A 26,494-nucleotide genomic window follows, 5' to 3' on the forward strand; every position below is an offset into this window, starting at 1 on the left:
TGGGTCCATTCAATGGTTGGAGTACTTGGCCCAGGATAAAGCCATTTTTCTTCAACATGCTTTGAAAAGGGCTGAGAAGGCTTTTTAGCCTTATCATGTAGATGGTTACACACAGATTGACGGTGTTGAGACCGTGTTTGAGTACAACGGTTGTTTCTTCCACGATTGTAAATCTTGCTTTGTGCCCCAGGCGCTGTGTGTTCTAACCCAAAAGAATTTGGGGGAAATGTACCAAGAGTTTCAAGACAAATTGGAATCTTTACAGGTTTCTTACGAGCTAAAAGTGAATGTGATGTGGGAGGATGAATGGATTGCACTCAAAAAGTCTGATCCTCATGTTCGAGCCTTCCTTTCCAGCTTTGACACACCAGAACCCTTGGAACAACGACAAGCTTTGTATGGAGGCCGTACCAATGCTTTGACATTGAGGTATGTAGCGCAACCCGACGAGACAATAGGATATGTAGATTTTACATCCCTTTATCCTCATGTAATGAGTTCCTCATGTTGTCCTATGGGGCATCCTAAAATTATTTACCGTGACTTTGACTTATCCCAAAACTATTTTGGTCTGATCAAAGCAACTGTCTACCTGCCTAGGGGTTTGTTTACCAGTGTTGCCTTACAAGGGACCTCAAGGAAAACCTTTATTTCCCCTTTGTAAAACCTGCAGTGAAAACAACAACGAGTAAAAGCCTTGTGGTCACTCAGATCAATAAAGAGCCCTGACAGGTGTATGGGTCACAGTTGAATTCTCTAAGGCTCTAGAGATGGGGTATCGTGTGGCCAAAATCTTTGAAGTGTGGAACTTTTCCAGGAAATCAGACACTCTTTTTAAAGAGTACATCAAGACCTTCTTGAGATGCAAGCAAATGGCTTCAGGCTATCCTGAGTGAACAGAATAGACCTCCTGTGTTCCCAAAAGCTATGCTTTTAGGACTAAAGACAATCACGTGGTGTTGAAAGCCAAAGGTGTAACTCAAAACTATGAAAATGCCCCGCGTGTAAACTTGGAATCAATCACACGCTTGGTCGATTGGTTCATAAATGACCGGAATAGTGACATGGAGATTTTGAGCTCCTACAAAAATATAAACAATCTGCTGGTTTTGGACGATATGCTATTTGCAGGTAGCAAACATCCCGAAATTGCACAAGCTTTTACCCAATATACTCATCATAGAAACCTGTCCGTGCTTTACTTGGTGCAGAATGTGTTTCACCAAGGTAAAAATAGCCGTACCATTAGTTTGAACGCCAATTACATGGTTTTGTTCAAAACCCTAGAGACAAACTACAAATTAACACTCTGCAGATGTACCCGGGAAGGAAATCCTACTTTATGGAGAGCTATGAGGACGCTACCAAAGTGCCATTTTCTTATTTAATCGTGGATTTAAAAGCAAATACTCCAGAACACCTGAGGCTACGAACAGGTCTGTTCCCGTGGGAGTGGCCGGCTGCGTTCATTCCTAAAAAGTAACCGCTATGTCTCTGCGTTTAAAAAGAAACCTGCCCCTCTTGAGAAACCTAGTTGGGGCTACAGCTAATGAACGGAATGCCATCTTGGGTCACTGTTCTTCAGACCTCATATTATCCCTATGTGAGATTGCTTTGAATCTTCTCAAAGGACGCATTCCACTCACCCTGACCCAATAAAAAAAATTAAAAGAGACAAAAGACAGCGATCAAACTCATTGCCAATCCAGGGTGTGTCAGATTTCTTTGAGTTTCTCGTGGATGTAGATCGCCTCCTTCAGTTCCTGTAGAAAAGCCTCGGTTACCCCGTAAACTCTGGGAATAGACGGTACAAGACCCATAGACTCCAGGGCTCTGACCAGCGAAGGTATAAACCTGCAGGACCACAGTCTTTTCACCAGCTCCTCAAAATGGTTGAAGTAGTAGTATCTTGGGGGCTTGTATAGGCACAGATGACGGCGCTGGCTGGGGTGATTGATCTCACAACCGATGCATTTTTGTCTTACATACTCTCCAATCACCACGTCTAAAAGTGTGGCTACAGAGGCCTTGATGGTGTCCACAAAAATAGTACTGACCACCCCATCAAACACATCCTCAGGCTGTGTACATGTAGGAGGTGTCGGGGGTCTTGCCTGGGGGGAGTAGAATGGTAGGCTGCGAGGCATAGTCCTTAGGGTTTGGCCCCCATGACGTATTGGAGTCCTGGAATGTATGCTGAAATATATGCTGAAATGAAGAACCGGAGGCTTTATGGGCACTCCTGTTATTGTTGAACCAGTCCTTTGGGTATCAGGGCGTGGTTAACGCAGCTGCGTACTTAGTTTTCTTCGGGGGCTGACCCTTCTGAAGATGTACCTTCTTGGGGTTCCTTTGAATCCTCAGGATTCGTATACATTATGTACTTCCTTAGCTGAACAATGCTCTGCCGCTGTTGGCTCTGTACAAAAAGAGCATCCAATAACTCTAGCATCTTCAATTCCATTAGATCCCAACTTTTAAAAGGAATAAGCATGCGCAACATAAAATCTCCAGTCAGGCCTCCATCACAAATGTTTTGGTTGCGGGTTTCCTCGTTGCTGATATACAACTCCACGCATCCACATGGAAGTCCATTCTTTCTTTGTATTTTCACCCTGTAAAATACTCTTCCTGAGGAGTCAGGGGTACCTTCCCAACGGGTCTCGTAGCCCGTGAACACGCTATACCCCTTTGTGATAACTCTCAGTTCGGGACACACAACCTTGCGAAAAACCGGCCAGTCTTCAAGCCCGTAGTCCACTCCTAAAGTCTGGTCTGTATATTCTTCTCCTTCGGCTACCGTATAGAGTTTCACTCTACAGTCCTGGTAATCAAACTGATTCCCCCATTGGGGCTGTTTTTCATGGTTGGGGCTAGGCCCCCTAGTTCCAGTGAAGGGAAATCTTAACGTTACAGCATACAATGACATTCTAGACTATTATGTGCTTCCAACTTGGCAACAGTTTGGAGAAGGCCCTTTCCTGTTTCAGCATGAATGCCCCTGTGCTCAAAGTGAGGTCCATACAGAAATGGTTTGTCGAGATCGGTGTGGAAGAACTTCACTGGCCTAAACAGAGCCCTGACCGCAACCTCATAGAACACCATTGGGACATCGTCGAACACCTCATCGAACACTTTTAAATTGGAACGCCGACTGCGAGCCAGGTCTAATCGCCCAACATCAGTGCCCAACCTCACTAATGCTCTTGTGGCTGAATGGAAGCAGTTCCCCGCAGTAATGTTCCAACACCTAGTGGAAAACCTTCACAGAAGAGTGGAGGCTGTTACAGCAGCAAACTCCATATTAATGCCCATGATTTTGGAATGAGATGTTTGACGAGCAGGTGTCCACATACTTTTGGTCATGCAATCTATTACATGATTACGACCCCCACCCCCTCATGACTCATGAGGTGGATGGATAGAGGGATGGTTAGACAGATGGTGTCTTGAAGGGTTATAAACATTCTTCCTTCGAGAAGTTTGTTTGTGTGTCTCGTGTGGGGTGAGCCTCTGTCAGAACAGATGTTAGATGCAGCAGGCTCCTGTCCTCAGGGCCAGTAGGATCTCTGGCTGCTGCACGGATCAAAGTCATGATCAAGCAGAACTGGAGAAACACCCCACAGAGAACTGCAGACGCATCCCAATACAATCTGCGTGTGTGTCCGTGCGAGTTTGTGTTTGTGTGTGCAAGGTGTGTGTGTGCACATTGATAGGTATATGAGGAGCAAGTCTGTGTTGTGTGTGTGCGTGCAAGGTGTGTGTACTGTTTGTGGTGTGCGTATGTGTGTGATCGCACTATTGCAAGTGATTAGAGCATAAGCAGGAGATGCGCCCCAGAGAGAGACACCTCTAAATCTCTTTGTATCACACACACACACACACACACACACACACACACACCTACTTTTCTCTTCAGGAGAATCTACCTTCTCATAGTCAGCATTCCTGTCTCTGCACACACACGGAGGTGGGCTTAGTTTCACTCTAGCTCCTGCCAGAATAAAGCTACCTGCTCTCCCCCACCCCTCTCATCTCTCTCACTCTTTCTCTCTCTCTCTCTCTCTCTCTCTGCACACCTGACCCGATGATGAAATACTGCAGGTGTGAAGGAGGGACAAAGAATGATACAATCTCTTTAGACACCAGAGGAGGCTAGTTGGAGGAGCTATATGAGGACAGGCTCATTGTAATTCCTGGAATGGAGTCAAACATTTGGTTTCCATATGTTTGATTCCTGAAATGACTGGAATGGCCATTTCTGGCACACATCACAGGTTAGAGGTCAAATGCCTTAGGTCCAGTGGCGATCCGTCATTCTGTTTTAAGACCCACATTTTTGGAACAAAAACAGGACTTGCCTGTTTTGCATGTTATTTTGGCATTAATACGTGTCACATATCAGTTGTTTTCAAACAATGTAAAATATATATATCATTGAGTTAATAAAGCTGCATACAAACATGGTATCTTTTTGTTTTCTTGAGTAAGGCAGCTCCAAAATGCAAGTGTTTCAGCCTAGCTCAGTGCTTTCTGTAGTGGTGTGACAAGCCTGCAGAAAATACAGATCGTTGCACCGTGATTGGCTCAGTGTTTTGTCACTGATGGGGACAAGAAAATTCCAAGAAAATTCTATTCCCTTGGGTGCTGCCATGGAGTTACATTAGAAGTGCCAATCCAAGAAGGCTCAAGGTCATTGGCCACAGATAAAATGTACAGTATTTTTGAATAGACTGATTATGTCAAAATCATATTTTCTAAATCTTAGCTAGCAGTAATCATCATGAATAAAGTCGACAATCTAATGGAAAATCCTTTTTAATCCTTATCATATGAAGAGATATTATAGATAAAATGTATCGGTGCTCATCGGCCATTGCACATAAACATTACAAAAGTTGGAAATCGCAAATTTAACAATCACTAGCCTGCTATTCAGTGGAGTGGCTGTATGGTCCCAAATCTGGGATTAAGGGTCTCTTTTCCAAGTTTAAAACGAGAAACATTCAATATTGGCCATGCTGTCAATAAAGCATGATTTGTGCCGCGCTCAAAACAACTGTTAACTCGGAACTGCGAAAACTTGATTTCAGTGAGTTCAAGACAACTGGGAAGTCACTAATAAATGACTGGGAAAATACGTTTTGAACAGCCATCCAACTCGGAATTGTAAATCCGGCCTCTTTCTAGAGCTACGACCTGAAGATCAATGACGTCATCGTGATTCAACCTTGTTTTTTTTCTTCGAGTTCCCAGTTGTCTTGAAAGCACCATAAATCCAGAGAATGACAGACTTGGATGACAAAATTTGACCACGAAGGACCACCGCGCCACCTTACTGTTCAAGTGATCACTTCACAAGGTGAGTCCAAAAATGTATTGTATGCTGCTGCATAAACAATGTAATATGCCAGGGAGATATGTACAGTGGGGCAAAAAAGTATTTAGTCAGCCACCAATTGTGCAAGTTCTCCCACTTAAAAAGATGAGGCCTGTAATTTTCATCATAGGTACACTTCAACTATGACAGACAAAAGGAGAAAAAAAAATCTAGAAAATCACATTGTAGGATTTATTTATTTATTTGCAAATTATGGTGGAAAATAAGTATTTGGTAAATAACAAAAGTTTCTCAATACTTTGTTATATACCCTTTGTTGGCAATGACAGAGGTCAAACGTTTTCTGTAAGTCTTCACAAGATTTTCACACACTGTTGCTGGTATTTTGGCCCATACCTCCATGCAGATCTCCTCTAGAGCAGTGATGTTTTGGGGCTGTTGCTGGGCAACATGGACTTTCAACTCCCTCCAAAGATTTTATATGGGGTTGAGATCTGGAGACTGGCTAGGCCACTCCAGGACCTTGAAATGCTTCTTGTACAATTGGTGGCTGACTAACTACTTTTTTGCCCCACTGTATACTGTAGCTAAGAAAGTAATACTAAGTGTATGTTGTGTAGTAAGCTGTTAGTAGCCCATGTGCCTCACCCTAATAATTTGATCCTTTTTCCACTCTTAATTTATCCTACTGTTCTGACTTGGTGGTGCACATGTAGCCTATAGCCTGTTTTGGAGAAATGTAATCATTGAATATTGTAAGAGCTTTCATTATCTACTTATATGCCTCATTTATTTATCCTATGGTTCTGAATGGGTGTACAGGGAGAACAGTAAGAGTGGCCCATATTCTGAATTCTGTCGCTGTACATTTCAAAAGTGCTAAACAAATAGTTATATTGACTACGTCCATCCTAGTTTACTCATTGTCTTAATCGAAATTACGGATTGCCTCTTATCCACTTGTCGTCCCCTCAATTGTCATTAGAAAACACATTTGTTTAAGCAAGTCAGCCATGTTTGTTTTTTTTAAGGCAGTAACTGAAGATGAATGAACTGTTTCGCTGCCAGACAAGGCTCAGCTGATAGCTAGGTGTAGTAGAGGTAAGATGTTGGGGCTGCTGTTGGGACAGTGTTATGTAGGCCCTAACAGTTTGTGGGCACTGTTTGTCACGGTTATAGTGAAATTCATGTGTTGTTTAGTGTTGTGTAGTGGCTTTGCTGGCATGCATCCCACTTTATTTATTTTCTGCCCCACAAATATTTACACGCTTAAACCGCCACTGCTAAGGTCCAAGGGTTGGAACCGATTCAGGAAACAAAACCGAAAACTGGAAAATAATGAAATTATTAGATTAACAGAATCCAAACAGGCAATGAAAGTTCTGTTCTGGAACAGTATAGATATAACAATCATTATTTTAAAAGCATGGGGACCAGTTGATTGGTTGGATAAGGTTTTGCAGAGTGTGATAGGTGGATCTGCCTTGGTTAAATGGGTGCCATGGGAAGAAGGGGAGATGAGGTGGATATTAGTAAAGTGATGCGAGATGGGTTGTTGGACATCTCTCAATTCAAAGGGCTTTATTGGCATGGCCAACATATGTTTACATTGACAAAGCAGGTGAAATACTCTCCCTCTCTCAATCTCTTTCCTGTCTATCAATCAGACAGAAGCCATGGCTGCTCAGCTTCCCTCTGTACCTCACCTGCTCAATCGTGCAAAAAGAGTGAGTGTAGGAATTGTGATGCCCATCTCAAGAGTGGTAAAGAGGAAGATGAGGGAGGAAGGAAGGAAAGTGATGGTCGCTGAAGAGAGCAGATAGCGCAGGAGAGGGATGGTAGAGAGAAAGAGAGGGAGTCTGGGGGGGGGGGGGGGGGGGGGCATTATGCTCATCTCAATGCACCTCTGGCTTCTCACTGCTCAGATCACTGTGTACTTACAGTAAGAAAGGGGGAGAGAAGGAGGGTAGAGAGTGACCAGAGAGCAGAGGGAGGAAGGGGAACTTTTCAGAGATGGGAAGGAGGGAGGAACAGTGTAGGGAGAGCAGAGAGATGAAGGGACTTCACTGACCGTATGAACTGTTGTTTGTACAGGTTGCAGAGATGGTATTTTACTAGGATCCCCATTAGCTGTTGCGAAAGAACCATAATTTGCAAATAAATTCATTAAAAAAAAATACAATGCAATTTTCTTCTAATTTTGTCTGTCATAGTTGAAGTGTACCTATGATGAAAATTACAGGCCTCTCATCTTCTTAAGTGGGAGAACATGCACAAATGGTGGCTGACTAAATACTTTTTTGCCCCACTGTATATTAAAGCAGATCTTCAGACACTCTTCCTACTAATTCGATTTCCCAAGCCTGTCCCTCGAGCCCTGAGTGTTTTGGGTAAGCTGCACTGCTCTGAATTTCAGTACATAGTAATATGTAGGTGTGTTTTGATGATTGTATTACAGCAGTGGGATGTCATTTGTGTCTTTTATGGACCCGTATTGTGTGGAGGGTTTTGTTCAAGCCCAGTACTAACACTCCTAATTCAAATAATCAAGACGGACATAACTGCTGTAGTCAATCTAATCAAGAGGGCCTGATAAATACTAGAGGAGTTGAACCAGGTGTGCACCTTGCAAATGGTAGAGGAAGCACTGCTGTGGTGTTGCCAGTAATCTTAAAGTTGCTATACCATTGTTTTTAAACTGATGACGTGTCAGGTAATCTCTCTGGTAATCTGTGGTACCCTGCGTGGTGACCACAGTTCCTCCAGTCCATCTGCCGCTATCCCAGGGGGCCATGCTCCAGATGGCCTCTGATTGGGTTCTCACAAGCCCAGGATGGGGCCACTGACAGGCAATATTAATATCTCACACAAGTGCATGCGTGAGTGGGACTGGCGAGGTGTGTTCATTATCATTTAGCCTACACATTCGCTGGAGTCATTAAAACTTTTTTTTCAACCACTCCACAAATTTCTTGTTAACAAACTATAGTTTTGTCAAGTCGGTTAGGACATCTACTTTGTGCATGACACAAGTCATTTTTTCCAACAATTGTTTACAGACAGATTATTTCACAATTCCAGTGGGTCAGAAGTTTACATACACTAAGTTGACTGTGCAATTAAACAGCTTGGAAAATTCCAGAAAATGATGTCATGGCTTTAGAAGCTTCTGATAAATGATCTCCAATTGACTCAGGCTAATTGACGTGTACATGTGGATGTATTTCAAGGCCTACCTTCAAACTCAGTGCCTCTTTGCTTGACATCATGGGAAATCAAAAATAAATCAGCCAAGATCTCAGGAAAAAAACATTGTAGACCTCCACAAGTCTGGTTCATCCTTGGGAGCAATTTCTAAATGCCTGAAGGTACCACGTTCATCTGAACAAACAATAGTGCACAAGTATAAACAATGGGACTGCGCAGCCGTCATACTGCTCAGGAAGGAGACACGTTCTGTCTCCTAGAGATGAACGTACTCTGGTGCGAAAAGTGCAAATCAATCCCAGAACAGCAAAGAACCTTGTGAAGATGCTGGAGGAAACAGGTACAAAAGTATCAATTTCCACAGTAAAACGAGTCCGAAACATTTTCCCCATCCCTTTTTCAGGACCCTGTCTTTGAAATATTATTGGTAAAAATCCAAATAACTTCAGATCTTCATTGTAAAGGGTTTAAACACTTGTTCAATGAACAATTAATGAACATGCATCTGTGGAATGGTCGTTGAGACACTGACAGCTTACAGATGGTAGGCAATTAAGGTCACAGTTCTGAAAACTTGACACTAGAGGCCTTTCTACTGACCCTATAAAAACACCAAAATAAATATGCCCAGGGTCCCTGCATGAATGTGCCTTAGGCATGCTGCAAGGAGGCATGAGGACTGCAGATGTGGCCAGGGTAATAAATTGCAATGTCCGTAATGTGAGACACCTAAGACAGCGCTACAGGGAGACAGGATGGACAGCTGATCATCCTCACAGTGGCAGACCATGTGTAACACCTGCACAGGATCGGTACATCTGGACATTACACCTGCGGGACAGGTACAGGATGGCAACAACTGCCCGAGTTACACCAGGAACGCACAAACCCTCCATCAGTGCTCAGACTGTCCACAATAGGCTGAGAGGCTGGACTGAGGGCTTGTAGACCTGTTGTCTGGGGAGGACCTGCCTTACATCACCAGCAACGTTGTCGCCTATGGGCACAAACCCACCGTCACTAGACCAGACAGGACTGGCAAAAAGTGCTCTTCACTGACGAGTCGCAGTTTTGTATCAAGGCTGATGGTCATATTCGCGATTATCGTTGATGGAATGAGCGTTACACCGAGGCCTGTACTCTGGAGCGGGATCGATTGAGGTAGAGGGTCCGTCATGGTCTGGGGCAGTGTCACAGCATCATCGGACTGAGCTTGTCGTCATTGCAGGCAATCTCAATGCTGTGCGTTACAGCAAGACATCCTTCTCCCTCATGTGGTACCCTTCCTGCAGGCTCATCCTGACATGACCCTCCAGCATGACAATACCACCAGCCATACTGCTCGTTCTGTGAGTGATTTCTTGCAAGAAAGGAATGTCAGTGTTCTGCCATGGCCAGCGAAGAGCCCGGATCTCAATCCTATTGAGCTCGTCTGGGACCTGTTGGATCGGAGGGTGAGGGCTAGGGCCATTCCCCCCAGAAATGTCCAGGAACTTGCAGATGCCTTGGGGAAAGAGTGCAATAACATCTCACAGCAAGAACTAGCAAATCTGGTGCAGTCCATGAGGAGATGCACTGCAGTACTTAATGCAGCTGGTGGCCAAACCAGATACCGACTTACTTTTGATTTGATCCCCTTTGTTCAGGGACACAATTCCATTTCTGTTAGTCACATCAGTGGAACTTGTTCAGTTATGTCTGTTGAATCTTATGGTCATACAATTATTTGCACAGGTTACGTTCGCTGAAAATAAACGCAGTTGACAGTAAGAGGACGCTTATTTTTTTTGCTGAGTTTATATCTACATGGCCATTTAGCAAGGAAGAAGCGACTGCTCCAAAACCACCATTAAAAAAAAGTTAGACTACGGTTTGCAACTGCACATGGGGACAAAGATTGTTCTTGGAGCAATGTCCTCTGGTCTGATGAAACAAAAATAGAAGTGTTTAGCCATAATGACCATTATGTTTGGAGGAAAAAGGGGGATGTTTGCAAGCCGAAACACACCCTCCAACCGTGAAGCACGGGGGTGGCAGCGTCATGTTGTGGGGGCGCTTTGCTGCAGGAGAGACTGATGCACTTCACAAAAGATGGCATCATGACATAAGGAAATTGTGGATATATTGAAGCAACATGAAGACAGTTGGGAAGTTAAAGCTTGGTCACAAATGGGTCTTCCAAATTAACAATGACCCCAAGCATACTTCCAAAGTTGTGACAAAATGGCTTAAGGACAATAAAGTCAATGTATTGGAGTGGCCATCACAAAACTCTGACCTCAATTCTACAGAAAATGTGGGCACAACTGAAAAAGCATGTGCGAGCAAGGAGGCCTACAAACATGACTGTTACACCAGCTGTCAGGAGGAATGGGCCAAAATTCAACCAATTTGTGGGAAGCTTGTAGAAGACTAACTTGGGTCAAATGCTTCAGGTAAACAATGTAAAGGCAACGCCTAAATACTAATTGAGTGCATGTAAACTTCTGCCCCACTGGGAATGTGATGAAAGAAATCACTATTATTTTGACATTTCACATTCTTAAGGTGGTGAGCCTGACCTAAGACAGGATAATTTACTAGGATTAAATGTCAGGAATTGTGAAAAATGTGTTAACATTTATTTGGCTAAGGCATATGTAAACTTCCTACTTCAACTCTATCACATACGTGTTTTCACAAATGTCAGCCAGTGTGTTTTGTCAGGATGTAATTGGCTGTCTACACAGTAGTGGGCTTGGGTTGGATTAGGTATTGCAGTGTGCTAGGTGGAGCTGCTTCAGTTAAATGGGAGCTATGGGAAGAAGGAGTGCATGGTAGTAAAGTTATGAGATGGGCTGTTGGACGACTAGTGTGGTCATATGCAGTGAGTGGGTACATATGTGAAAGCCAGATTCTAGGTCAGGTACAGTAGGCTCTACATAGACATCCCTCTCCACATGACCCCTAATATTATAATCTGCAGGATATTGCCCTCAAGCCACCTCTGCTATACTGAATCACCCTGTTAGACATGTCACTGATTCATTTCAGGATTCAAATGTACTCCGCTCGTAGAGCATTCCCTTTGCTTGGTCTCAGCCGAAGCCGAGACACAGCACATGTGAAGCTACCCTCCACATGTGCTTGGTCTCAGCCGAAGCAGAGACACAGCACATGTGAAGCTACCCTCCACATGTGCTTGGTCTCAGCCGAAGCAGAGACACAGCACATGTGAAGCTACCCTCAACATACACTGTAGGTCAGTGGTTACAGAAATTGTTTCCATTAGCTTAGAAATTATTCCTCAAGTAGTGAAGGAATTGACAAATTACCCTTACATGAAATGCTAGTGGCATGTAGATGTCAAAATATCTGGTGAAAGCAGACAGCCAAGGCTAGTGAAAGGATGCCAGAACCAGATTTCAGAGCAACAAGCCTCCACTCAAAATGTAGAAAGAATTCTCTAGTCAAGTCACAACTCAGATATTTCAAAGTCAAGCATTGTATTAAACAAGCCAAAGGATTACAAGTCACAATATGTATTGTGTGTATGCTACAAGGTCAAAGAGTGAGGCCTTCATCCCAAGCTGAAGTAGATCAGAAGTATTTCTTCAGGCCTGCCAGGTGGAAGGTAGTTATGGTCAGGTCAGAATGAGCTCCCCACTGGACACCACGGTCTCGCCAGCCACAGAATTCACTGCAGCCACATCTCTCCCTGATGGAGCAACAGGAGATCATGAGGCTTGACACTAAGGCCATAAAGCCCAACTTGAGATTCACAAAATTAGCATTTACAGTCACCAACCCTGGTCAAAGGTATAGCTATTGCATTCTCATGCTGGGATGGAGCCAAGGCATATACAGCCCATCACCCTATAGCACCAGGGTCAATGACACCTTTACTAAATGAAGCATGATGAACAGCAAGTTGTATATCAACGCCAACTGGAAGATACAAAAAATAAATAATAATCTACTTACTTTGCCTGTTGCAGCTCTGTTGACAGGAGTGGGTCCTAGTAGGGTGGCACACCTCTGTACTACAGTGGATGAAGACCTGATAGAAAGCAAACGTTAAATGTATCAACTACATTAGCCATTTAAACCAAAGGCCATATCAAGCTGGTCTGAGGTTAGCAGCACTGCTTTTCAACATAGTGACAGATTCAGCCTTTAGGGCAGACTTCCTGGCAAATCCATCAAGCATTAGGGTGAAAACCCCAGCAGAAGAGCATGAGACCCTGATTAGAGTACTCATGCTGTAATAGAGTAAGTACAGTACCCTGTCCTTCAAAGGGGCCAAAGTGTCTGCATCCACAAACGTGAACATCTTGACCGCGAAGCGTTTGTAGTGGGTCAGGAACTCAAGGCCAGAGGAGCCATCCACAGGGATTACATTGGTCAGGTAACGGTCATCCTGGTACGGACACCTGGAGAAAATAATTGTTAGGAATAAAGTGGGACAATTCCAGAAACCTTCCCAGGTTTCAGAAATCCTGGTTGGAAGATTGCAGTTAGCTTACAGGTTACATGTAAGCACCAGTTGAAAGTTGATCTAACACATCAAGTAGCAAGGTAACCATCTTGTTTCTCTAGTTACCCATCAACCAGGAGGTCCCACTTGGGCAAGCTGAGGGGACTGGGGGTGGAGGTGGCCCAGCAGTAGTCCAGATTCAGGACCAGGTTAGAGTCGGTCCTCCCCAAGATGTGAACCTCTGCATACACTGGATCCTTCAGGAGCTTGGCAACTGGGTAGTCTGCTTCACTGTAGTAGGACCTGTAAGCTTCTACTTCTGTGGACAAAGGGTAGCATTCACACAAAAAGCTGAAGTGCAGCAGTTTCAGAACAGTGCTGGCCATCTTAAACAGATTGTTGGAACAGGCATTTGTTCCACCTAAGTAGTAACCCATCTGATGCAACAAAGCTGGAACTTAATACTAGGATTTGTAGAATCAGGTGTTAGTTTGGCTCGAGTCAAAGCCTGCACCCACCCCTTGTATGACAACGCAATTTCCTGTCAGGGATAAGCTATCACAGCAAGATTTTAATCTTCTAAAACCCATTTCTCCAGTTTACCTTCCACACATCCCTTATTGTAACATTGTCCGCTGGCCAGCCGGAGCTCTACTCGGACAGGTCCAGTAGCAGCGACTGGAGCAGGGGGAGGAAGAGCATTCACCTCAACCACCAAAAACTCCACCGCAGTGTCAGAGTACTTACACTGGAACTGCAGCCTAGAAGAAAACATGTTGACAGTGATGTAAAGGCCAGAACTGTGTTGTTCCACAGACTCAGGGTGGGCTAGTACATTCTGACTCAAGCTGTGAATCAGATACCAACAGAAAATGCCTTTAAGAAATAATTCAGTATGAAAATAATTCTAAAAATATTGTACTGGCCATTTCACTTAAGCCTCAAGTGGGATTGGCCAAAGGGAAGTTGGTGGCGTTACATTTCACGAGGGAAGACTCACTCAAAGTGGCTGTCTCTAGTGATTGAGCCTCGAGGTCCAATCTCCACTTCATAGGAAGATATCATCTTGTTCTCATAGACTACATAGCCACTTTCCTCCTGCAATGGACAAAACATAATTCAGCATTGGCCAATGGGTCTAACATCCAGGCTTTGCCTGTTGAATTGGACTGATTTACAAGTTCTTTGAAAAATGTTATTAATTTAAATCAGATTGTCATAAGGTTCCATGACTTTGTCCACACAGGGCATTGATGATTGTGTTTTTAAAATAAACTTTTGTACACCTGTGGTGTTCCTGATCGAAAATGCCAAGCAAACCGTCTAAATATGGACTAAAGATCTGGGCAGCATGTGATGCCAGGACAAGTTACGCCTGGAAGATGCAGGGTTACACCAGGAAACCTGCTGATGGTGTTCCTGAAGGTCTCCAGGGAAACCAGGTGGTCCTGGAAGTGACGGAAGGTCTCCAGGGGCACAACATGTGACAATTTCATCCCCTCATATGCTCTTGGTCAGGAGCTGCTCCAAAAAAAGATGACCATGGTGGGGACAGTCAGAAGGAACAAGCCCCGAGTTACCTCCTGCCTTACTACCAAGGACAGGGATTGTTTTTCCTCTAAATATGCCTTCCACACTTGTGTCCTACTGCCCAAAGGAAAATAAGTGCTCCTGATGACAATTGCACAGGGATGCCACTGTGCTGGATTACAACAGGAACCAAGTGAGAGTTGACAACCTTGATAAGGTATGTTACCATCTTTCAAATCTCATGTACTTTTCCCCCTTACCAGATTGTTTAAACTGCACAATAAGAGATGTTTGGCAAAATTAATTGAATTTGTGAACAGTGGAGTCAATTCTATTCATTTGAATATGTAAATATGTTTTAGATGTGATAAATTATAACACTTAAGAAATGTCTCAAGTTACTATGACGTATCACTTGTATGTACTCATTTTATTTACGGATTGTTGCACTCAGGTTACATACTAAGAGGATGACGGCACGCTGGCCCATGGTGTTCTTAAACATCCTAGCTGTGTCAGCCTAAAACAAGTCTGGTGTGAATACAGGCTGGAAGCAGGGAAATTCTTCAAGAGGAGACTATTCCATTCAAAGGCAAATACCTTGCACCAACACCAGCCTTTGCTGGATTGGTGAGAGATACAAGGGCCAGAAGCAAGAGCTACAGCTGCCAGAGACCGAAGGAAGAGGTGCAATCTGTGTGCACCAAGAGATGTCAGAACGAGCAGCATGTGCCACAAATGCAGTGCATATATTTGCAAGGCACATGCAACAACCACGTATTGTCCAACATGTGCATGAGAACACACAACCGTTTATTAAAGAACAAACATTGTTCACATTCTGTTGATGTGTTCAGACATTCATTTTCTATTATGGTGAAGTTCTCATATCCTTTCTTTACTATCATGTCAGTGTTAACCTGGAACAGGTTATTTTGTGCCACTATTTAAAAAAAATGTGAAACAGTATCAAAAAAATAGACAAAGTAGTCTGATAATTAGCACCATTTCTATGAGAATTTGATACAGTCAACATTATCCATAAACTATGCTTTTTTTTGTCAAACGAGTTTTATGAGCTCAGGTCAATGAGGCCTACAGGCCGCAAATAGAATTCAAAACTTGAAATGTTCACAAGAACTTAAATTAATAAAAACACAACAGGTGATATATGGATTTATAGGCAGCTATAATGTGGCAGTCATTTTGGACAGGGAACACAGAATTAACAGGAGGGTTAAATTAATGCAGGGAACTGCATTGTCTAGATTATTATTTTTCTATCAAATGGGATTAAATTCCTAAAAACAGACAAATCATGGATTTGGAATGGGACTAGTCAAAGTCTGTTAATTCATTTAGATCATAAAAATCCAGAACTTTTAAACTGTTACTCTGGGACTAATTCTGAGGGGGGGGGGGGGGCACCAGGTGAGAAGACTCAAACTACCAGGCAGAATAGAACCCCAGCAGCATTGACCAAGGCCTAAATTGAAAACCAACTGGAAACAATGGATTGGGTTCATAGAACACATCCTAGATGGTCAAGATTTACATTGCATCACATTGAGAAAGATATTTACCCACCAGGAGAGTGGTGCCACAGGCTGTGACAGGGAACTGGTATATGGCAAAGGCTTTAGTGGTGCCAACAGGCTTACAGAGGGCATTTTGCGGTCCAAGCAGACTGATGCTATCAAGGTCCAGGTTGGGCAGAGTGGCATCCCTGGCCACCACAACAAGAAACTGACCATCTCTGGTGCACTGTACAGTTACTGGGGAAGGAGTGGGCACAGAAAGGATATGAGTAATTACTCATGCGCCACTCTAGAAAGTCATGATAGAGCCAACAGAAGATTTAATTCACAACACATGTTGGCACTAATAACTCCATAAATCAAAAGTCTTACAAGCTAGGCAGGAGCAAATACAAAGAATATGGAAATTGTAAAATAAATGAAGGGAAAAGCCAAAACAGTCACCTGCTTTCCCATAGTAGCACCGCCACTCATCAAAGCAGCAGTTGATTGCCTCACATTGAGCAAGAGTAAGATCAGGGACACCACAAGTAAGTCGCTCTTCCTCTTTCACTTGGCATTTCTCAATAGGAGTTGTGGCATCAGGTCCCTGGGTAACCCACTGAGGTGGCCACTGGGGCTGGTTTTTCAGCTTCTTGGCCTGCTGGTCATATGTTACTGGCCTGGTCAGAGGTTGCTGCCTCACCTTCTGGGCCTGCTGAACAACTGGAGCCTGGTGCTTCTGTAGTAGCATTCCCCAAGTATTTGCACTACTGCAGCGCACAAACACAGCCAGCAACACAACTACACACCTTGCTGATGATGCCATTATACTACACAATCATATCCACAGGACTTGCTCAGGGCTCGCTGAGGCTTTTATACCTGATTGAGTACGTTTGTTTGGCAGATGCCCCGCCCCTCCTCGTTAAGAGTCGAGCTGTCGCCATCAATTAATCAGTCAGGGCCTGGCAGGCATCCCTGGGTAGTTAATCAGTCAGGGCCTGGAAGGCATCCCTGGGTAGTTAATCAGTCAGGGCCTGGAAGGCATCCCTGGGTAGTTAATCAGTCAGGGCCTGGAAGGCATCCCTGGGTAGTTAATCAGTCAGGGCCTGGAAGGCATCCCTGGGTAGTTAATCAGTCAGGGCCTGGAAGGCATCCCTGGGTAGTTAATCAGTCAGGGCCTGGAAGGCATCCCTGGGTAGTTAATCAGTCAGGGCCTGGAAGGCATCCCTGGGTAGTTAGTCAGGGCCTGGCAGGCATCCCTGGGTAGTTAATCAGTCAGGGCCTGGCAGGCATCCCTGGGTAGTTAGTCAGGGCCTGGAAGGCATCCCTGGGTAGTTAGTCAGGGCCTGGAAGGCATCCCTGGGTAGTTAATCAGGGCCTGGAAGGCATCCCTGGGTAGTTAATCAGTCAGGACCTGGAAGGCATCCCTGGGTAGTTAGTCAGGGCCTGGAAGGCATCCCTGGGTAGTTAATCAGTGGGCCTGGCAGGTGCAGCTCATTGATAGCTCGTTTGGCTCTAGGGAGCGATCAGCACCTAGGACTTGTTTCTAGCAAATGGATACATTTGAATACTTTGAAATTGATTAATGGTATACTTGTCCTCGTTTGATCCATCTCAATAGTATGAAGTTGCTTCCTATTCTTGTCCCCTCTCTTTCATCATTTTTTTAGATATTCCTTTAGACCACGTGACAAACTCATTCCACGGAGGGTCAAGTGTCTGCGGGTTTTCACTCCTCCCTTGTGCTTGATTGATGAATTACCCTCACTGATTAGTAATGAGCTCCCCTCACCTGGTTGTCTAGGTCTTAATTGAAAGAAAAAACAAAAACCTGCAGGCACCCTGCCGTCTGTGGAATGAGTTGGACACCCCTGCTTTTTAATACTATTGAAATGCAACTGCTATTTCTCATTCCTTCCCTCTCTGTCGCTAACTTTCTCTTGACCTCCCCCTCTGTCCTTCTCTCTCCCATGGATTAATGGATTATATTAAACAGGACTCAGGAGCTGGTTGAGTATAATGAGGGTCCCTTTGAATACTTGAAAATGAATAATATTCTCTCTCCCTCCTTCCGCACCTCTCCATCCCCCCTCTTGTTCAGATGTATGGGCGTTACACACAGGAGCTCGGTGTGTATGCCAAGGAGGAGGCGGCCCGCCTGCGTGATGGCGGGGGACTGCGGCGGTCCACCAGCGTTCGCAGCCGGTCGGCAGAGCTGCTAGAGTATGAGAAAGACCCTTGCGCCAAGTGTCATGGTGAGTGACCAACTGACCTCAACATGACCACTCATATTTACCAACCTAATAACCACTCATATTTACTGACCTGTCTAATGACCTCCGTGTGACCACTCATATTTACTGACCTGTCTTATGACCTCAATAGGACCACTCATATTTACTGACCTGTCTAATGACCTCAATAGGACCACTCATATTTACTGTCCTGTGTAATGAGTGAGTGATCACTGTGATCCAATGACTTCTCCTATGAGTGCACCACCACCGAACTGACAGCGTTGACCGACGCTGAGTGTACAAAACATTATGAACCCCTGCTCTTTCCATGACATGGACTGACCAAGTGAATCCAGGTGAAAATTATGATCCCTTATTGATGTCTCTTGTTAAATCCACTTCAATAAGTGTAGATGAAGAGGAGAAGACCGGTTAAAGAAGGTTTTGTATGCCTTGAGACATGGATTGTGTATGTGTGCCTTTGAGGGGTTGACTGGGTTACGGTAGTAGGTGCCAGAACTGGAATGCTGCTGGGCTTTTCACGCTCAACAGTTTCCCGTGTGTATCAAGAATGGTCCACCACCCAAACGACATCCAGCCAACTTGACACAATTTGGGAAGCAAATTAACTTTTAACAAGGCACACCTGTTAATTGAAATGCATTCCAAGGTGACTACCTCATGAAGCTGGTTGAGAGAATGCCAAGAGTGTGCAAACCTGCCATCAAGGCAAAGGATGGCTAATTTTGAAGAATCTCAAATATAAAATATATTTTGATTTGTTTGATTACTACATGATTCCATATGTTACTTCATTGTTTTGATGTCTTCAATATTATTATACAATGATAAATCTTTCCAGCTGTAGATAGTTTACTTAACTTCATAACGCAACATATTTGGTCGCCAGGCATAATGTCCAATTACAGAGGTTCTGAATCTAAGTGGGAACAATTTCGAAGGTATCTCGAAAAAGCGGGTGTTTTTGACACTCTCACCAATGTGTTGGTGGCCCTATACGAAGAGACAGAGAAACCTAATAATTCTTTGAACTTTCCAAAGCATCACCTTGGTGTTGCTGGTGTGGAGACAGCAGATGCCGAGGCCCTTCGTTTGGGGCTGTCTGAGCTACAGCAGAAGTGTGATCTGCTCATGGAGGAAACCAAATAACTCAGAAAGAGGCTTCTGCAGTATGAACCAACATAGCAGCGGAGTAATGTAGTTGGTTGAATTGTTATATTTTTTTCACTGTTTGGAAGGGGCGCTTAATGTAAAGCCATAATTTCTTTATAGTGTATGTATATATATATATATATATATATATATATATATATATATATATATATATATATATATATATATATATATATATATATATATTACTGCTCAAAAAAATAAAGGGAACACTAAAATAACACATCCTAGATCTGAATGAATGAAATATTCTTATTAAATACTTTTTTCTTTACATAGTTGAATGTGCTGACAACAAAATCACACAAATTATCAATGGAAATCAAATTTATCAACCCATGGAGGTCTGGATTTGGAGTCACACTCAAAATTAAAGTGGAAAACCACACTACAGGTTGATCCAACTTTGATGTAATGTCCTTAAAACAAGTCAAAATGAGGCTCAGTAGTGTGTGTGGCCTCCACATGCCTGTATGACCTCCCTACAATGCTTGGGCATGCTCCTGATGAGGTGGTGGATGGCCTCCTGAGGGATCTCCTCCCAGACCTGGACTAAAGCATCCGCCAACTCCTGGACAGTCTGTGGTGCAACGTGGCGTTGGTGGATGGAGCGAGACATGATGTCACAGATGTGCTCAATTGGATTCAGGTCTCGGGAACGGGCGGGCCAGTCCATAGGATTTGGGTGTTGTTTATGCCTTCCTCTTGCAGGAACTGCTGACACACTCCAGCCACATAAGGTCTAGCATTGTCTTGCATTAGGAGGAACCCAGGGCCAACCGCACCAGCATATGGTCTCACAAGGGGTCTGAGGATCTCATCTCGGTACCTAATGGCAGTCAGGCTACCTCTGGCGAGCACATGGAGGGCTGTGTGGCCCCGCAAAGAAATGCCACCCCACACCATGACTGACCCACCGCCAAACCGATCATGCTAGAGGATGTTGCAGGCAGCAGAACGTTCTCCACGGCGTCTCCAGACTGTCACGTCTGTCACATGTGCTCAGTGTGAACCTGCTTTCATCTGTGAAGAGCACAGGGCACCAGTGGCGAATTTGCCAATCTTGGTGTTCTCTGGCAAATGCCAAACGTCCTGCACGGTGTTGGGCTGTAAGCACAACCCCCACCTGTGGATGTCGGGCCCTCATACCACCCTCATGGAGTCTGTTTGTTTGAGCAGACACATGCACATTTGTGGCCTGCTGGGGGTCATTTTGCAGGGCTCTGGCAGTGCTCCTCCTTGCACAAAGGCGGAGGTAGCGGTCCTGCTGCTGGGTTGTTGCCCTCCTACGGCCTCCTCCACGTCTCCTGATGTACTGGCCTGTCTCCTGGTAGCGCCTCCATGCTCTGGACACTACGCTGACAGACACAGCAAACCTTCTTGCCACAGCTCGCATTGATGTGCCATTCTGGATGAGCTGCACTACCTGAGCCACTTGTGTGGGTTGTAGACTCTGTCTCATGCTACCACTAGAGTGAAAGCACCGCCAGCATTCAAAAGTGACCAAAGCATCAGCCAGGAAGCATAGGAACTGAGAAGTGGTCTGTGGTCACCACCTGCAGAACCACTCCTTTATTGGGGGTGTCTTGCTAATTGCCTATAATTTCTACCTGTTGTCTATTCCATTTGCACAACAGCATGTGAAATTTATTGTCAATCAGTGTTGCTTCCTAAGTGGACAGTTTGATTTCACAGAAGTGTGATTGACTTGAAGTTACATTGTGTTGTTTAAGTGTTCCCTTTATTTTTTTGAGCAGTGTATATATATATATCACTTCAATTTTGTTTAAGTAGTAAATGTGGCTTCTGTGTACAGGCACTTCCTTTGTTACCATTATCTCCAATTTAAGTCAATACATACTCTTGCAGGGGGGAATAAAAAGATTCTACAATGTAAAAATAAAGAAAAGCCTTGAATGAGTAGGTGTGTCCAAACTTTTGACTAGTATTGTGTATATATATTTTTTTAATGTAAATAAAGGACTCTTAAATATGACTCTTGTGTACTAGCGATATCTTGCCACGTTCTTGTACAGGAGGAGAGCAGAACCCAGCCATTCTCCCACCTACACCACAATACCTTACCTCTTAGGAGTAGGATGATGAGTTTGTGCCTCTGCTCTGTATATGTGGGTGTGTGTGTGTAGGAGTATGTGCCTCTGTTCTACTCCAAAATCCAGAGGGTTTTAGAGCCCAGCCTACACACTTCGCAAAAGGCTGAGCGGCTCATCGTGACCGTTAGCTTTAGAGAGCGAGAGTGGGTTAGCTCAAGAGGGAGATCTCGCTAACATGCTAGGCTAATGTGTAATGCAGTGTGACTGACTCATCTCTCACCATCATCGCCCATCTACTGTATTCTAGGGGAGGATAGCTCATAATAATGCCTGGAACAGAGCAAATGGAATGGCATCAAACACCTGGAAACTGTGTTTTATGTATTTGCTACCATTCAGCTAATTCCGTTCCAGCCATTACCATGAGCCTGTCCTCAAATAAGGTGCCACCAACCTACTGTGAGTTACACCCCTACTGTGAGTTACACGGAATCGTGGCTGAATGACGACATGGATATTCAGCTAGCGGGATACACGCTGCACCGGCAAGATAGAACAGCACACAGACGAGGGGGGGGCGGTCTGTGCATATTTGTAAACAACAGCTGGTGCACGAAATCTAAGGAAGTCTCTAGATTTTGCTCACCTGAAGTGGAGTATATTGGGATAAATTGCAGCCACACTACTTGCCTAGAGAGTTTCAGCTAAACTTTTCGTGGCTGTTTATTTACCACCACAGACAGATGCTGGCCCTAAGACAGCACTCAGTCAGCTGTATAAGGACATAAGCAAACAGGAAACCACTCACTCAGAGGCGGTGCTCCTAGTGGCTGGAGACATTAATGCAGGGAAACTTAAATCAGTTCTACCAAATTTCCATCAACATGTTAAATGTGCAACCAGAGAGAAAAAAATTATAGATCACCTGTACTCCACACACACAGACGCGTACAAAGCTCTCCTTCGCCCTCCATTTGGTAAATCTGACCACAACTCTATCCTCCTAATTCCTGCTTACAAGCAAAAATTAGAGCAGGAAGCACCAGTGACTGTCTATAAAAAAAAGTGGTCAGATGAAGCAGATGCTAAACAGGACTGTTTTGCTATCACAGATTGGAACATGTTCCGGGATTCTTCCGATGGCATTGAGGAATACATCACATCAGTCACTGGCTTTATCAATAAGTGCATTGAGGACGTTGTCCCCACAGTGACTGTACGTAGATGCCCCAACCAGAACCATCAAACAGGCAAAGCGTCGATACAGGGCTAAGATTGAATCCTACTACACCGGCTCCGATGCTCGACTTATGTGGCAGGGCTTGCAAACTATTACAGACTACAAAGGGAAGCTGCCCAGTGACACGAGCCTACCAGACGAGCTAAATCACTTCTATGCTCACTTCGAGGCAAGCAACACTGAGGAATACATGAGAGCATCAGCTGTTCCGGATGACTGTGTGATCATGCTCTCTGTAGCCGACGTGAGTAAGACCTTTAAACAGGTCAACATACACAAGGCTGCGGGGCCAGAGGGATTACTAGGACATCTGCGCCGGGCATGTGCTGACCAACTGGCAGGTGTCTTCACTGAGATTTTCAACATGTCCTTGATTGAGTCTGTAATACCAACATGTTTCAAGCAGACCACGTCCGTAGCCATGAAGTGCTTTGAAAGGTTGGTAATGGCTCACATCAACACCATTATCCCAGAAACCCTAGACCCACTTAATTTGCATACTGCCCAAACAGATCCACAGATGATGCAATCTGTATTGCACTCCACACTGCCCTTTCCCACCTGGACAAAAGGAACACTTATGTGAGAATGCTGTTCATTGACTACAGCTCAGCGTTCAACACCATAGTACACTCAAAGCTCATCACTAAGCTAAGGATCCTGGGACTAAACACCTACCTCTGCAACTGGATCCTGGACTTCCTGACGGGCCACCCCCAGGTGGTGAGGGTAGGTAGCATCAGCTCAGCTCAGCATCAGCTCAGTCCCTTCTGTACTCCCTGTTCACACACGACTGCATGGCCAGGCACGACTCCAATACCATCATTAAGTTTGCAGACGACACAATAGTGGTATGCCTGATCACCGACAATGACAATAGGGAGGAGGTCAGAGATCTGGCCGGGTGGTGCCAGAATAACAACCTATCCCTCAACGTAACCAAGATTAAGGAGATGTTTGTGGATTACAGGAAAAGGAGGACTGAGCACGCCCCCATTCTCATCGACGGGGCTGTAGTGGAGCAGGTTGTTCCTTGGTGTCCACATCAACAACAAACTAGAATGGTCCAAACACACCAAGACAGTTGTGAAGAGGGCACGACAAAGCCTATTCCCCCCCAGGAGACTAAAACGATTTGGCATGGGTCCTGAGATCCTCAAAAGGTTCTACAGCTGCAACATCCAGAGCATCCTGACTGATTGCATCACTGTCTGGTACGGAAATTGCTCGGCCTCTGACCGCAAGGCACTACAGAAGGTAGTGCGTACTGCCCAGTACATCACCAGGGCTAAGCTGCCTTCCATCCAGGACCTCTACACCAGGCAGTGTCAGAGTAAGGCCCTAAAAATTGTCAAAGACCCCAGCCACCCCAGTCATAGACTGTTCTCTCTACTCTCTCTACTACCTCTCTACTGGCGGTACCAGAGTGCCAAGTCTAGGTCAAAAAGGCTTCTCAACAGTTATTACCCCCAAGCCATAAGATTCCTGAACATGTAATCAAATGGCTACCCAGATTATTTGCAATGTGTGCCACCCCCAACCCCTCTTTTTACGCTAATGCTACTCTCTGTTTACCGTATATGCATAGTCACTTTAACTATACATTCATGTACATACTACCTCAATTGGGCCGACCAACCAGTGCTCCCGGACATTGGTTAACCGGGCTATCTGCATTGTGTCCCACCCACCACCCGCCAACCCCTCTTTTACGCTACTGCTACTCTCTGTTCACCATATCTACATGTACATACTACCTCAAACAGCCTGACTAACCGGTGTCTGTATGTAGCCTCACTACTTTTATAGCATCGCTACTGTTTATAGCCTGTCTTTTTACTGTTGTTTTATTTCTTTACCTACCTATTGTTGACCTAATACCTTTTTGCACTATTGGTTAGAGCCTGTAAGTAAGGATTTCACTGTAAGGTCTACACCTGTTGTATTCGGCGCACTTGACAAATAAACTTTGATTTGATTTGGAATGGAATGAACTCTACAAGATGGCTCATGTTGATATCCCGTTCAAAGGCACTTAAATCTTTGGCACCTTCAGAACGGCACACACAGTCCATGTCTCAATTGTCTCAAGGCTTAAAAATCATTCTTTAACCTGTCTCCTCCCCTTCATCTACACTGATTGAAGTGGATTTAACAAGTGACATCAATAAGGGATCATAGTTTTCACCTGGATTCACTTGGTCAGTCCATGTCATGGAAAGAGCAGGGGTTCATAATGTTTTGTACACTCAGCGTCGGTCAACGCTGTCAGTTCGGTGGTGGTGCACTCATAGGAGAGGTCATTGGATCACAGTGATCACTCACTCATTACACAGGACAGTAAATATGAGTGGTCATATTGAGGGCATTAGACAGGTCAGTAAATATGAGTGCTCTTACTTGAGGTTAATACATAGGTTAGTAAATATGAGTGGTCATTAGGTTGGTAAATATGAGTGGTCATATCGAGGGCATTAGACGGGTCAGTAAATATGAGTGGTCCTATTGAGGTCATTAGACAGGTCAGTAAATATGAGTGGTCCTATTGAGGGCATTAGACAGGTCAGTAAATATGAGTGGTCCTATTGAGGTCATTACACAGGTCAGTAAATATGAGTGGTCCTATTGAGGTCATTACACAGGTCAGTAAATATGAGTGGTCTTATTGAGGTCATTACACAGGTCAGTAAATATGAGTGGTCCTACTTGAGGTTAATACATAGGTTAGAAAATATGAGTGGTCATTAGGTTGGTAAATATGAGTGGTCATATTGAGGTCATTACACAGGTTAGTAAATATGAGTGGTCATATTGAGGTCATTACACAGGTCAGTAAATATCAGTGGTCATATTGAGGTCATTAGACAGGTCAGTAAATATGAGTGGTCATATTGAGGTCATTACACAGGTCAGTAAATATCAGTGGTCATATTGAGGTCATTAGACAGGTCAGTAAATATGAGTGGTCATATTGAGGTCATTACACAGGTCAGTAAATATGAGTGGTCATATTCTTGGAGATTTTGTTTGAGATGTGGCAGTGCCTTGTCATAAAATAGGCTTTTCCCATTTTGTGCACTGCTTGCTAGTGACTGTTCTGCTGAGGGAGATTACACTCACTTTTGTTTTGATATCTTTGGCCTAAATATCATTGTATAATTTACAGTATGTTTGTACGATTCATATTCCGAAACAGAATAAGCAATTCATTACACAGTGTATCTGGCAGACTGTCTGTTTTGGCTTTTGGGTTGAGAGAAGACTGAAGACTGTCACACTACTGTGGCTGCGAATATAAGGAGAGCCAAGTTGCCCAGGCAGAGGAGAGCCAAGCACCGGGCAGAGGGCCACCCACCACATGCCAAACTTGTGTGTGTGTGTGTGTGTGTGTGTGTGTGTGTGTGTGTGTGTGTGTGTGTGTGTGTACAGTATGCCTGTGTCCAGTGGCGGTTCTAGCTTGTATGGCTCCCTGGGCCCACCCTTCACCCCCCCCCCTGGAAAAAACAACTATTTTTTATTCAGACATTGGAACAACACTAATAAATAATCATAACATTTAAAACTATATAAATATATAAATATACAAATATATACAAAAATAAGACTCAAAAATATCAAAAAGAAGTAACAAAGACACTTGAGCATCAATACATTACCCATCCCCAAGACTCAAGACTAAACAAATTCAGCTTGGTGGTGTGCAGACTGGTTT

The 26,494-nt window shown here is 44.2% G+C and overlaps 2 protein-coding genes and 1 pseudogene across 2 annotated transcripts in view; 2 read left to right on the plus strand and 1 right to left on the minus strand.

Moving 5' to 3' along the window:
* LOC110508195 (chloride channel protein 2) overlaps positions 1 to 26,494 on the plus strand; it is a 117,699-nt gene that overhangs the window by 32,647 nt on the left and 58,558 nt on the right. Inside the window, exon 2 of the mRNA XM_090224882.1 lies at positions 18,159 to 18,312. Coding sequence (XP_090081008.1) covers positions 18,159 to 18,312 — 154 coding nt within the window. The remainder of the gene's footprint in view (positions 1 to 18,158; positions 18,313 to 26,494) is intronic.
* LOC110508805 (zona pellucida sperm-binding protein 4) lies at positions 12,015 to 16,919 on the minus strand. The gene is made up of 8 exons (XM_036965954.2): positions 16,517 to 16,919; positions 16,122 to 16,309; positions 14,005 to 14,102; positions 13,608 to 13,765; positions 13,131 to 13,323; positions 12,813 to 12,960; positions 12,512 to 12,587; positions 12,015 to 12,245 (listed from the first exon to the last, which is right to left on the minus strand). Exons 1-8 carry the CDS (start codon positions 16,878 to 16,880, stop codon positions 12,172 to 12,174), a joined length of 1,299 nt encoding a protein of 432 aa, XP_036821849.2. The 5' UTR covers positions 16,881 to 16,919; the 3' UTR covers positions 12,015 to 12,171.
* LOC110508806 (c-Myc-binding protein pseudogene) lies at positions 19,210 to 19,500 on the plus strand (annotated as a pseudogene).

Source organism: Oncorhynchus mykiss, chromosome 28 (assembly GCF_057628025.1).
Source record: "Oncorhynchus mykiss isolate SJ-2025 chromosome 28, ASM5762802v1, whole genome shotgun sequence".
NCBI classification, from domain to species: domain Eukaryota; kingdom Metazoa; phylum Chordata; class Actinopteri; order Salmoniformes; family Salmonidae; genus Oncorhynchus; species Oncorhynchus mykiss.